This window comes from Engystomops pustulosus, chromosome 4 (genome assembly GCF_040894005.1).
Source record: "Engystomops pustulosus chromosome 4, aEngPut4.maternal, whole genome shotgun sequence".
In the NCBI taxonomy this organism is placed as follows: Eukaryota; Metazoa; Chordata; class Amphibia; order Anura; family Leptodactylidae; genus Engystomops; species Engystomops pustulosus.
Genome location: NC_092414.1, coordinates 100,469,613 through 100,484,353, shown reverse-complemented (window position 1 = coordinate 100,484,353; position 14,741 = coordinate 100,469,613). Strand labels below are relative to the sequence as shown.

Sequence of the window (14,741 nt, the reverse complement as noted above, 5' to 3'; positions counted from 1 at the left end):
AAGGCTGAAGTGGGAAAATTCAGTAGGGGTTGGATTTCTATTAGGCACTAACTCAGTGTCATCTCATCTGGCATAGTAGTGTGCTTCCTTTGATACTTGGCTAGAAAATAGCCATAGGAGAATACAAATAGCTTCTTGAAGCCTACAGTAGCGTTCTATATATTTGATTTCTGGTTGATCTGCTGGTGGCTGTAGTTTCTGCAGTGCATGTACTTGCCAATTCTGAGCAATTTGTAGTGAGACTTGCGACCGCTGTGTTCTGCGCTTAGTGGCGCACATATCCATAGCAAAGGCTGAAGTGGGAAAATTCAGTAGGGGTTGGATTTCTATTAGGCACTAACTCAGTGTCATCTCATCTGGCATAGTAGTGTGCTTCCTTTGATACTTGGCTAGAAAATAGCCATAGCAATAGGATAGGATTGTTTGGTTCTAAAAACTCAAAAAAAAACAAAAAACACAAAAAAAAACAAAAAACACAAAAAAACACAAAAAAAAACAAAAAAAAGTAAAAAAAAAAAAAAGTTATAACTCTCATTTTAAAAATGTTTAACCCCAGGGCTAGGGGTAGAGGACGAGGGCGGGGACGTGGGCGTCCAACTACTGCAGGGGTCAGAGGCCGTGGTCCTGGGCGGGGTGAGACACCACCTGCTGATGAGGGAGCAGGGGAACGCCGCAGAGCTACACTCCCTAGGTTCATGTCTGAAGTTACTGGGACTCGTGGTAGAGCACTGTTGAGGCCAGAACAGTGCGAACAGGTGATGTCGTGGATTGCTGACAATGCTTCGAGCAATTTGTCCACCACCAGTCAGTCTTCCACGCAGTCCACCCATGTCACCGAAATCCCCACTCCTCCAGCTCCTGCACCTCAGCCTCCTCCCCCCCAGTCTGCCCCCTCCCAGGAAAATTTGCCATTTGAACCGGCATACTCTGAGGAACTGTTTTCTGGACCCTTCCCACAGTCACAAACCACTTGTCCGGTTGCTGCTGAGCAATTTTCCGATGCCCAGGTTTTCCACCAGTCACAGTCTGTGGGTGATGATGACCTTCTTGACGTAGTGGAAGTGTGTAAAGAGGTGTCCGACGATGAGGAGACACGGTTGTCAGACAGTGGGGAAGTTGTTGTCAGGGCAGGAAGTCCGAGGGGGGAGCAGACTGAGGGATCGGAGGATGATGAGGTGACAGACCCAAGCTGGGTTGAGAGGCCGGGTGAACACAGTGCTTCTGAGACGGAGGAGAGTCCTCGACCTGAACAGGTTTGAAGAGGCAGTGGTGGGGCCAGACGGAGAGGCAGGGCCAGAGCTGGTGCATCAGCGCCACTGTCAACTAGTGAAGCTCCCGTGGTGAGGGCTCTTGCGGCGAGGGCTAGATCTTCAGAAGTGTGGAGGTTCTTTAAGGAAACACCGGATGACCGACGGACTGTGGTGTGCAACATTTGCCAAACCAGGCTCAGCAGGGGTTCCACCACTACTAGCTTAACTACCACCAGTATGCGCAGGCATATGAATGCTAAGCACCCCACTCAGTGGCAACAAGCCCGTTCACCTCCGGCCGTGCACACCACTGCTCCTTCCCCTGTGTCAGCTGCTAGTCAGCCCCCTGCCCAGGACCCTGGCCCAAAAACCCCATCGTCGCCTCCACGATCCTCCACAGCATCCACCAGCGTTCAGCTCTCCATACCCCAGACGCTGGAGCGGAAACGCAAATATAGTGCAACCCACCCGCACGCCCAAGCCCTTAATGTGCACATCTCCAGATTGCTTAGCCTGGAGATGCTGCCCTATAGGCTAGTAGAGACCGAGGCCTTTCGCAACCTCATGGCGGCGGCCACCCCTCGGTATTCGGTCCCCAGCCGCCACTACTTTTCCCGATGTGCCGTCCCAGCCCTGCACCAGCACGTGTCAGACAACATCATCCGTGCCCTGACCAACGCCGTTTCTGACAAGGTCCACCTGACCACGGACACGTGGACGAGTGCTGCCGGGCAGGGCCACTATATATCGCTGACGGCACATTGGGTTAACTTGGTGGAGGCTGGGACCGAGACTGACCCTGGGGCTGCTCATATACTGCCGACGCCGAGGATTGCGGGGCCTACCTCGGTCCAGGTGTTTCAGGCCTACTATGCCTCCTCCTCCTCCCACCCCTCCTCCACCTCCTCCTCCGAACTACCATCCGTGGGCACGGCGCCATCAGTCGGTAGCTCTAGGCACAGCAGCAGTGCCGTCGCTAAGCGACAGCAGGCGGTGCTCAAACTGCTGAGCCTAGGCGACAAAAGGCACACCGCCCAAGAGCTATTACAGGGCATTCCACATCAAAGTTGTTAACTTTGTCGCCACCCTGCTGTGTAATCCACAAAATATACTTGCAAACTTTTACCATTTAGGGATATTATTTCAGCGCTTCTTGCGCATCTGTTTACATTCCCCTCACCCGCCATATCCTAAACTTATAAGAACGCTACTACACTTGATCTTATACAAAAGTGCTGTTTGGGGAGTAGCCTAGAGACAGGGGCTTGGATTTGCGAAAGCTCGCCTGGCAGCGGAGCGCCAGCTCCATGCGCATCATGCGCTTCTTGCGCATCTGTTTACATTCCCCTCACCCGGCATATCCTAAACTTATAAGAACGCTACTACACTTGATCTTATACAAAAGTGCTGTTTGGGGAGTAGCCTAGAGACAGGGGCTTGGATTGGCGAAAGCTCGTCTGGCAGCGGAGCGCCAGCTCCATGCCAAGATCCAACTAACATAGTTTTAACTGCAGCACCTTTAATCTACTACTAGTTCACTGCCTCCATACATGGTCCCCTTATCAAACGAGCTGTGTCAGGCAGAATTTTGGGTTGTTTTCATGGCTTCCATGTTAACTTTGTCGCCACCCTGCTGTGTAATCCACAAAATATACTGGCAAACTTTTATCATGTACCGATATTATTTGAGCACTTCTTGCTCACCTCCTTTGGTTCCTCTCTGCCACCCATTGGTTTGAAGCCTGAGTCCATTTAGGGTATGTCGCCATGACACTCTCTAGCCTGCTGCCGCTGCCTCTGCATGCCGTCCCCTATAGTGTCAGGGTCAATTATTGCATGTTTTAGATACTATCTAGCTTCATTCTGTCACTCTGTCATGGCCATGCTGTTGCCCATAATTTTGGCATAATGGTGCGTTTAAGCAGCCTCAGAGGCATCCATGCATGCTGCCCCTGCTGTTTCCTGTCCATTTCCGTGGTGTTTCCATCCTTTTCTGAGGTTCCCAGGTGTTTGGCCAAGCTTCCCTGTGCAGAGCCTTGGTCCCCTTGAAAAATGCTCGAGTCTCCCATTGACTTCAATGGGGTTCGTTATTCGAGACGAGCACTCGAGCATCGGGAAAAGTTCGTCTCGAATAACGAGTACCCGAGCATTTTAGTGTTCGCTCATCTCTAATTATCATTAATTTATTAGTGAGACCTCCTCCCCACTTTCTCTTACATTATTATTATGAATGACTATGATTATGATGGATGAATCACTGTGTCACTTAACAGATGTGAATTGCAATTGAGTTGTCCCCACAAATTCACCTTACAATGATTATGCTGGAAACACCTGGTTGCTACCTCTTGGAGTAGTTTCTGTTCAGTTAAAGCAGGGGTCAGGAACCTTTTTGGCTGAGAGAGCCATGAACACGTCATATTTTAAAATGTAATTCTGTGAGAGCCATACAGTATGCACATTCCTAGCAGTAGATAGGTAGCCATGGCACATGTCCCCCAGTAGATAGGTAGCCCCAGTACATGTCCCCCAGTAGATAGGTAGCCATGGCACATGTCCCCCAGTAGATAGGTAGCCCTAGTACATGTCCCCCAATAAATAGGTAGCCACCGCACATCCCCCCAATAGATAGGTAGCCACAACACATGCCCCCCTGTAGATAGTTAGCCCCAGTACATATCCCCCAGTAAATGGGTAGCCACAGCACATGCCGCCAGTAGATAGGTACCCCCAGTAGATAGATAGCCCCAGTACATGCCCCCCCCCAGTAGATAGGTAGCCCCAGTACATGCCCCCCAGTACATATGTAGCCACAGCACATGCACCCAAATAGACAGCTAGCCCCAGCACATGCCCCCAAGTAGATAGGTACCCACAGAACATGTCCCCTAGTATACTGGTAATCATGGCACATGCCCCCCTAGTAGATAGGTAGCACCATCACATGCCTGCTAGTAAATAGGTAGCCACAGCACATGCCCCCCAGTAGATAGGTAGCCCCAGTGCATGCCCCCCAGGAAATAGGTAGCCACAGAACATGCCACCAGTAGATAGGTAGCCCCAGTAGGTACCCCCAGTAAATAGGTAGGCACATCACATGGCCCCCAGTAACTAGGTAGCCACTGCACATACCGCCCCAATAGATAGTTAGCCCCAGCACATGCCCCCAGTAGATAGGTAGCTGCAGCACATGCACCCAGGCCCCAGTAGATAGGTAGTCACAGCACATGCCTCTCAGTAGACAGGTAGTGCAAGCACATACTTGCACCCAGTAGATAGGTAGCTCCAGCACATACCCCCAGTAGATAGGTAGTCACAGAAAAAAAGGGAATACTACCTGCTCTCCCTTCAGCAGCTTCTTATCACTCCCTCACTCTTCTCTATGACCCAGGCACCGCTGCCAACGTTGCTTAGGCAATGGATGAGTGGAGAGGAGTGGATGCTGCTCTACTCTATGACACAGGTGCTGTCACCTAAGCAACGGTGTGGCGATGGCGCCTGGGTCACACAAAGGATACAGGCAGTGGTAACATCCCTGCCTGCATCCAGGGATCATCGCTGTGTGTGTCTTAGATGTACACATTGCCGATCCCTATAAATCAATGATTTATCAGAGAGCCAGATGCTGCCATTAAAAGAGCCACATATGGCTCCCGAGCCATAGGTTCCCTACCCCTGAGTTAAAGCATAACTCCGATGTTATAATGATTTTTACCAAATTGCCCTATGTGATCTCCCCTTTTAGAACACACAGAATGCTGCCTCCTTTTCTTTATGGTGTTATGGTGTTTTCTGTTACGGTGTTTTCTGTTCTGAAGCTACTTGTTAAAAAACTCCAACGGTAGTGAAGATCTTCCTGTATCTGCCCTGAAACTGAGTTGCCACACAGTTGCCAAAACTAAATGTAGGTTGCCCACAGTTCCCATCATGCCTTCCATTATCTCCTTAAATTGGACCTGTCACCCTTAAAAACACACTAGGAACTGCTTACCTAAGCAAACACTGCTGCTCCATAACCTCGAGATGCCAGATCAAGCTCACAGCAGTCTGGCATATTCATGAGGTGACTGTCCGAGGCTCTGCTCTCCCCCGGACTGCCCCCCCCCCACACCACAGGCCGGTGGTGACTGACAGGCTTTATGCAGTCACCTCCTCCTTGGACCCTCCTCTCATGATTACACCAGACCACTGTGAGCTTGGTCTGGCATTCCAAGGGTATGGCAGTGCAGTGTTTGCTACCTTTTTAGGAGGGTTCCAAAAACCAGTTTAACACTGTTACTTCTTGGGTAGCGCTTGGAGCTGCTTACTTTAGTAAGTAAGTTTAGTTTTTTTAGGGTGACAGATCCTCTTTAAGTAATGTAGCAGTAAATCCAGTGAAATTCCTACAAGTAAATCCATACACTGGATAATACACACAGGATATATTTAGTGACTAGCATGGCAGCTTTCATCACATGGAGGAGCCTAGAGCATGTAATAAGTTGTAGAAACAGTGGCGTAACTAGTGTCCTCTGGGCCCTGGGACAGAATTCCTAATGGGGACCCCCCAACTCAATATCACTAAATAGTACTGAAATACCAGCAGCAAATATTACCTCAGTGTAGTATCTAATATTAGGGATATTCAATGGCACAAAGGATAATATCACCCAAAAAATACTGCTACATCATGAATATTACTACAAGATGGAAAAATATCCAGTATATCCAAAGACTAATATACTACAGAACAGTGACATTATAGCAGCTCAGCACAGAGAATTCAACCAAATCCACTAACTTACCACTGACACCTTGATGGAGTCTTTCTCCTTCCCTGTCAGATCTTCTAAATTGCTACTTCTAACTACAACTCTGTAGACTGTGGAAAACAGACATATTTGGTATCATCATACTCTCTCATCATAGCCTTTATGCCCCTTTCAGAATAATAACGCCATGTTAGTTCTCCTCTTCCTCTGGCCTCTTATAAATTTATAACAGTACTCTGCTTTCCCTATTAGTTTTGTTTTGCCTCCTCTTATGTGCTGTCACATGGTGTATTCTTGGACAGGTCTTCGACCGTTTTTAAACATACTGAAAACACATGCGATTTTGTATGTTAATCATGTGTTTGGCTGGTTTTAATCCATTTCACAGCTGCTTACACTCCCAGAAATAAAGAAAAACAGATTCAAACCAGCCAAACGCATAAGAAACATACAAAAACGCATGCGTTTTCAGTGCGTTTAAAAACGTTCCAAAAACGTTCATGTGGCAGCACCCTCAGAGTTACCGTTCCCTTTTTTGTCACTTAAATATTATGCCATGTTTAATGCCTCCTTTCTTAGTAAGCACACTATTACTGCCATTTTTATTAAGTGCCTCCTCTTTTGCCCTTATTCTTAATTAATGTTCCCTCTTTGCTCCATTCATAATGTCCCTGCTTTATTGCTCCATCCATAATGCCCTAACTCTTTTGCCTCATTCATGCCTCCTCTCTTTTGGCCCATTCTTTATTAATGCCCTCTTTCTTTGTCTCATCAATAATGCCTTTGCCCCGATTCATAATGCCCCTCTATATTTTCCCATTCATAATGCCCCCCTCTTTTCCTCATCCATATTACCCCCTCTATATTGCCCCCATTCATAACACCCCCATTCATAATTCCCCTTCTCTGCCTCTTCCATAATGCCCCCTCTAAATTGCCTATTCATATTGCCCCTCTATATGGTCGAATTTATAATGCCCTCTGTCCTTTTCTTGGATTCATAATGCTCTCGTTATATTTCCTCCATTCCTTTTTCAATTCATAATGCCCCCATCTCTTTTGCTCGCCCCCATAATGTCCCCATCTATTTTGTCCCTGTATTCTGCCTGTGCAGGACATTAAAAACAGTATTTATATCTTTTACTGATGATCTCTCCAAGTGGGTGGCGACCATCTTCACTGCTTTTCTCATCCTGCAGTAAATCGGCTTGTACCGACAACGCAGTGACCTCATCACCGGCGCCTGGAGCACTTACATACAGCAAGGTGCTGTGCATAGGCAGAACAGGGAGTGTATTATGCCCGGAGCTCCCTGTAAGCTGCAGCGAAGCAGCACATAGACATAGAGCACAGTAGTGCTGTCCTCGTGCATTGCATCAAGGGCCCGTTGCAAATATTGAAGGATGACAGCCATGGGCCTCAGTCTTCCGTTGAAGTTGAGGTTAAATATCACAAAGAGAGAATTCTACAGCAGGAAACCACCTTCACAAAATCTAGAATGTTGTGTAATAATGTTCAGAAGTGTAAATTAACATTGCCGTGATTGGTTTGTGAATCACAAACCATGCAGAGTCCTGTTTCATGGACTGACTACACTACCAAGGATGGAACTCATACTAATATGTAAAATAAGGAGTTCCCTTCTTCCCTGCAAAACTGAAGGGTTGAACCATGATCATGATTACAGTATCGGCGCTCCTGTTCTATAGGGAAGAAGAGACTCCTTGCAGCATGTACAGTATTACTACGATGCACAAGGTCCCATCCTCGACATCGGTCTGTGAAACAGGAAACTGCATGGTCTGTTAATAATGAACTGACCAAGGGAGTGTAAATCTATCCTTAAGCTGGAATAGGTGTCCTTAACAACCCACATACAGAATTCTAAAGATCCAGGAACAGATTGCAGAGTTTGTGTATGGAGTAGAAAAACTATTGTTTGCTCACCCATAGGTCATTTACTCCAAAACTGTGCCTCAATGGAAGACAAACTCAAGGTTCTAAGGTTTAGCCTGATAGATCTCGCCTTATGGCAATATTACATTCTTAAAAATGTATACCTTTTATTAGACACATTTGGATATGAGGAAAAAAGTTGTGGCAGTTATTTAAAAAGAAAATTTACCCTACGCCCACCCAGATGTAATTTTTTTATGTATTTAAAAAAAATGGAGTTAAAAACATCTGCACCAATGTTTGGGAAACTTATATTTCTTGCAGAATATTAAGGTAACACATCTGAAACCTAATATGCATTCATTATTCATTACCAACCAGAGTTTCAATTCAGTGGTAAAGGACATTATTTCTAAATATCTTTCTTTTTTACCAACTGAACTTTAGTAATAGCCATCCCATAATATGCACGCTTTGCAAGCATTCAGATAAATGCAGAACATTAGTGTGTATATCTCTGCCGATCACTGCTTATTATTGCTAATAAATTTAATCTGTTTTATAATGGAATTGTCTTCTTTTTCTCCAATGAAGCAGAAATTTACCTGACAAGTTGTGTAGTGCAGCTATTAAAAAGTATATAAGAAACTGCCTGCCTAGATAAATCACTATGAAACTTAAATGGAAACATGACAGATGTTTATTATTGCAGGGCCGGAGGTGTCAGTGTGGGTACAAATTACAATTAGAGTTTCAAGTCTTGATTACTTAAATAAATTGTTACACGGTCAGCAAGGCTTACTTAAACTCTTCTGCTAGACCAGTATATACCATACTAATAAGGAGATCATGCAGTTTACAGAGTATATCCCCTAGGAATAATATTGCTCCTATAGGTTATTTCAAGCAACAAACGCGTGAATTCAAAGTTGTTAGAGCATTTTACAAATAAAAAATATATAATATTTTTTATAGCTTCTTAAAAGGAAGCTTGTCAGCATAAAAATGTGCATTATCTGCAGGCAGCTTGTTACAGAGCAAGAAGAGCTGAGAATATGATACACTTGGGAAGAGATAGCACAACCACTTCATTAACTTCTCAGTACAGAATTAGGAGACATGTAAGCGCATAAAATCTTCTCCAACAAAGCTATATTTTATTATGCTCTATAATATGCTCTACTGAACCTAACAGTGGAAGGTTGGCCTTAACGGGGGAATTGTCATTTCCCCCCCACCCCTTGGGCCTCCTATTTGATAGCAGATATAACAGCAATTGTAATATTGGATAACCTGAAGCTTTAATTTTTAGGTCTTTAACTGTGAGATGGATGATCCTCAGCTATAGCAATCTGGCACTGCCCATATAAAAAAATAGAGGCAAAAATATTGAAATTGATTACGGTATCTGAATCAGTGCAGCCATGCATATTAAAGGGTCCAATGACTTGGGATTGGAGATGGGTTGTTAAAGTTCCTTTTTAAACTCTGATGGTTGGGAGTTAGGGTGTAAACATCTCTTTTGTGGTCCAGTTTCTACTACTGTATTGAATACTTAAGACCTTTGACACAGTAGAAAACGAACGATGTAGAGCAGCACCGTCTTGAAGTAAAGCAGGTGCAGGTCTTCAAAAAGGTTCTAACAAAAACCTCATTCATCTATAGCAAGTGACGAAGCAGCACTCCAAGATGAAGAAAAGTAGACTTTTATTGCACCATGAAACGGCTTGATAATGCCTTTATGGAAAAGGTGAAACGTTGCTGTTTGACGGTGGAATAAAAGTCTACTTTTCTTCATCTTGGAGTGCTGCTTCGTCACTTGCTAAGACCTTTGACACGTATACTTGGCACCTAATTAGCAGATCACTAGACATTTTCCATGACATGGGCTCTGTTATTGTGAGGTGCTGAAGGCTTCTCTACCCTGATGTCCCACACATGTCTCACTCCAGTCTGTTGTTCTCTTTCACATTGACCTTACAATAGAACTTTTATCAGGAGGAGAAATGTATAAAGTCAGTTTTGCTGTAATATAGAAAGGCATAATATTCACAAATATGAACTCCAGCACTTCCATGGAGGATGAAGTAAAGCTTTTTCTTTTATTTTTTCATCTTTAAAACAGCATTACAAAAAGCAGCTTGTTGCACTTGGACTCAGTGCATCCAAGCACTACATTTTGTCCAATTAGGACTCAATCTTTGTAACCATGATTAAGTCCTAATTGGACGAAACGTGTAGCTTGGATACAATGATCAGCTGTAACAGTTATGAAAGGTGTCTGTAATGAAGCTTGTACGTAACCCGGGGACTGCCTGTATGTTTTATGTGGTGGACTGCTACTAAAAAACAAATAAATAAATAATTTAAACAAAGAAATGTATGCAGAGTCGTATGTACATGTTTGAGTTGTATTATCTATACATTGAAACATGTTTCAAAAAATTTGATTTATAATATAAAGCAGCAACAACAAGTAGTTAAGAAAAGAAGAAAAGAAAACTGATACCTGCTTAACTTTTGATCTTTTCCACACATTTTTGTATGTAATGCATTTGTGTGGCCTTGCTTCCAATGTGCACCAATGTTATTACTTTAATTTGCTTCTTGTACGATGCTTCCTTCTGTTAGCCTGGGTCCTGGGAGGCCTCTACAACGGCAATCATGATATAGCACACATATCATCAAGAGAGCTCATTTAAATTTTAATGAGCACATGCTGTGTCAGGTTGTGTGCCCAATTAAAGCTTTTGCCACTGGGATAGCGAGGCATTTTCCCAGAGATTACATTTCTCCACAGTGCTGTGCACTTTACATTGCATACTGCTGGTCTCAATCCCGTGGCTGTTACCTACAAGCCGGCTGCCTGAAAACTGTCATTCAACATATTTGTGAATGTACACTGTGTGGAAAGAAAACACATTGCAACATTTTGGTTTGTAAAATCTTGTGTTTTTTATGTTTTTAGTTTTCAAGTGAAACTTTTTAAGTGGCAAAAAGCAAAGCTAATTGTCCATGTACTACAAATCTGTGAGAGGTAAAGGACAGAGAGTTTGTTTGAACTGCTCCTAATGTGTTAATATGATACAAAATCCGAGGGCAGATGCACATGTGATGCACAGCCTCATATTTTTCGATATACAACTGCTCTGAATGCAATACTTTTTAAAGGTAATCTAGCAAGATAATCCATGGAAACTTACTTGTAGATCCAGGCTCTGTGACTCTGGTAATCTTCCTATATTTGTTATCTATGGCTTCCTTCCTGGTAAGATCAACTGTTAACATTATGCCGAAGCCCGAAGGACTCTGGGGGGCATTATCAGGGCTTCTCTATGCTGCAGCTTAACAGGCTGCTACAGTGTACAAAGAGACCTTCACCTTGTCACTGTGTGCTGAAATTTCCTCTGCTGCTGTGGGATTACAGCAAGCAGAGGGAGGGCAAAGTTCTGGCATAGCAGGGGGAGGAGAAAGTGTAACAGTCTGTGAATCTGCAGCACATAGGGGCTCTGGTAACGCCCCCACCCCCAAACCCTTATGACTCATTAGCATAAGTTTAACAGTTTATTGTAGAAAGCAGGAGACGTTGATATGAAGAATATCACAGTCACTGCACCCGGATCTATGAGTAAGTGTCCTTAGTTTTTCATGCTTCATTTTAATGGTAGATTTCCTTTAATGGATCAATGCCCTAGCCATTATTAAAACTGACAAAATAACATATCCTTTCATGGATCAATCTAAGAAACACAAATGCCAGACTCAAGCATATCGGCCGTGAAGATGGAAAAAAAAAGTTTTTTACTGTTTTTCACAGCTGAGTTCATCTATAGTTACTCTTAGACTATTTTTTAGGAAATTAGTCCAAAGTCAATGTAGATGTAAAGTTTAACAAAAAAGTTTATCAGTATGCCGGTGCTTTCCTCCAGAGTGTTTTATGCTTCCGTTATAAACTCATCTTATTTCTAGCAGAACCTTATGGTGTGAAGCAAGGTTGGAGAAATGTGAAAACATTATGTTGATTAACTAGGACACTGACTTATTTGCATGCTATTTATTTTATCAGGCATATGAACAAACACAACGAAGAAAAACAATGTTTTCTTTCATTAAATGCATAAAATTTTTTGCTTTAATCATTGGTTAGATATCGGACTAAATATTATCTAGGAATCCTAGTGCATGGCTTTAGAAAATCAAAACTTATAATGGCTTATTTTTTTTCTCAAACAGAACAATAGGACACAAGAATCAATATGTAAAGATTCCCAATGGTCACATGTGGGTAGAAGGAGATCATCATGGGCATAGCTTTGACAGTAATGCCTTTGGACCTGTAAGTTTTGCATTATTTTGTACTTTTTTTGAAGCTATATATTGTTATTGTTACTTTAAAATGAAAAAAAAATCACACTGAGTACAAGCATCAATGTCACTACTGTCCAGTGGTCTCTTTAATTATAAGAGAGGGGAATGTAGACCAACTATTGATACAAATGGAAGAGCTTACATTTAGCAGCAGTTACTGTTGACTGCTATGTATAGAAGGCGACCGTCTGCAAATGCGTTCTTAGGTATAACCAAAAAAAATCTGAATTTGTCTCCTTAAAGGGGCTGGTCACTGTACTACATGCTTTTTATAATGTGTGTAAGTGTGTGTGTGTATGTGTGTGTGTGGGGGGGCAGGATATTAGGTAATTTACCAATACACATCTATTGTTATGACTTTATTGATATGTTAAGTGAAGCCTCTTATCTTTTACCTCATCAGCCAAACATTCCTGTCCATAAAATGCCTGCAGATGGAGAGTCATGTGATCTGTAACTGTCCATGAGCAATTGCCCTGCCAGGACCTTATGATAGTATTCATGAATATAAGATTAAGTCCCTTGCAGGGTGATTGTTTATGGACAGATAGAGATTACATGACCCTCTATCTGTGGCCATTATATGGTTAGGAATGTCTGGCTGATGCGGTAAAAGACAGGAGACTTCACTTTATGTATCATTAAATCAGAGCAGGACTATTAAAGTCTGGTGTATCCAGGAGAAAAATACTACTTCTACTTCCTAAGTGCTTGACAGACTGCTGTGTACATGTACCTGTCAATCACTACCTACCATGAGGGATATAGGAAAAGGGGAGAAAGTGTTGTGTATCCTGATGAGTTGGAAGCCATTGATATTAATGTGCTTTCACAGGACGTGTGTTGTCTGGTTGTGGCATCTGCCTTTCTATCTGCATTATGCATCTATACTGCCTATCAGTCAAATAGATAAAACATGAAGGATCAAATTCTCGTTTCTTCAAAGGCTATGCTATCATTGTGCTATATCTATGGGCAATGTTCCAATTTAATTCCCCCTTTTTGTTGATGCTTTATTTGGTGTTTTCCTCAAGGTATTTCTCTTCATAGCAGCTTGTTTTAATTTCTTTGAAATATCAAAATGTATGTTGCTTTGCTGGCAAGTAAGACCTCCAGGTATAATGCTCAGTTTATTTTTATTCTTGTGCTGTTAAGGGCGATTACTTAGTCATATAGTAGAACTATGTGTTCTCATTCTAAACCGACAGTCATTGGATGGGATTTATTGCTTTAAAATGGGAAATTGCTGAAAGTATACAGTATGTTCATGTTGCTGTGTGATTTCCACCACTTGTGGCATTATAATAGCTTTTGATTTTTTACACTTTTCGATATATAAATTCATTGCTGAATCATTTTGTAGCTCTCAATACATTGTAAAAGAAACCATTTAGTGTGTTTGAGTGTAAGGGTTTTCAACATTGTATTAAACATTATTCGGGGCTGAGATGTCAAACTATTAGGTCTACAGATAGAGAATACTTTGGAAAACAATTTCATCTCATTGTCGATAAAGCACCATTCTTTTGTTATCATTTGTAAAGAAGAGCAAAAGTAGCGGAAGGCTTATGCCAGAGCCTAAACTAATGAATTCCTGGCTTTAAATATATATGGTGAAGTTATGATATTGAATGTCTATGGCATATAATGGAATGGGTGAATCAATATGTACTGTAGACCAGATGCGTCCAGTTGGTTACCTGAGTCTTCCTGTACCTTCTTTCCATAAAATAGTCTTAAAAGTAGCTACACTGTGAAAATGCTATGTAATCTTCATTGCAGCATGCAATAGGACCAGAGGAATGGAATACATTGCTACATAATCTAATAGGAGAAGATTCTGTCTCTGTTATGTTTTATTCATTTTATTCTATCTCGTCTCTTTCTATGAAAAGAAGTCAAGGAGGCAGTTACTAAATGCCAGAATCTCCACTTTGTGCATACTAAGCTAAATAAATGGCAAGTTATGTTAAAGCTTTTATTAACAAAACGGCGTATATATCAGTTCAACTCGCCCTGCTCTGTGCTGCATGCAAACTGCATTGTATGGACAATTTCCTTTAAATAGGTATTAACAGTAACATATCGGCACTTTATAATTTATTATTATAACCCTATTTTTTCTAATGTTAGAAGGAATGCAGTCCTTAGAGAACTGGTCAGGGTTATTTGGTACTCTAAAACAACTTTGTGCTATAAAAATATTAAACGTTTTACTCCCCTAGAGACGAGACCAAGTAGGCAGATTGGGCTCTTCCTTGGTGTTCTCGGCGCCTGCACTGTGAGTCAGTGTAGCTGACCAAGTACAAGCAGGCTTTCTTGCACATGATCTATACCTGTGCCCAGAGCTCTGCAGCACAGTTAGTAGTGTCAATGGCAGCTGCATTGTTCTCCAATATAGGCATTTATGCCCTGACAGCACTGACAGGCCGAATAGTTTCCTTTGATAAGGATGGCCCCTTTGGCTGCCATGAAT

At 42.7% G+C, this 14,741-nt stretch overlaps 1 protein-coding gene across 4 annotated transcripts in view; it reads left to right on the top strand.

Moving 5' to 3' along the window:
• IMMP2L (inner mitochondrial membrane peptidase subunit 2) overlaps positions 1 to 14,741 on the top strand; it is a 734,073-nt gene that overhangs the window by 571,481 nt on the left and 147,851 nt on the right. For 3 of the 4 annotated variants that reach the window (XM_072146909.1, XM_072146908.1, XM_072146910.1), the window contains exon 5: positions 12,131 to 12,233. The exons of the other annotated variant lie outside the window; for it this stretch is intronic. In XM_072146909.1, the coding sequence (XP_072003010.1) occupies positions 12,131 to 12,233 (103 nt within the window). The remainder of the gene's footprint in view (positions 1 to 12,130; positions 12,234 to 14,741) is intronic. 4 annotated transcript variants of the gene reach the window in all.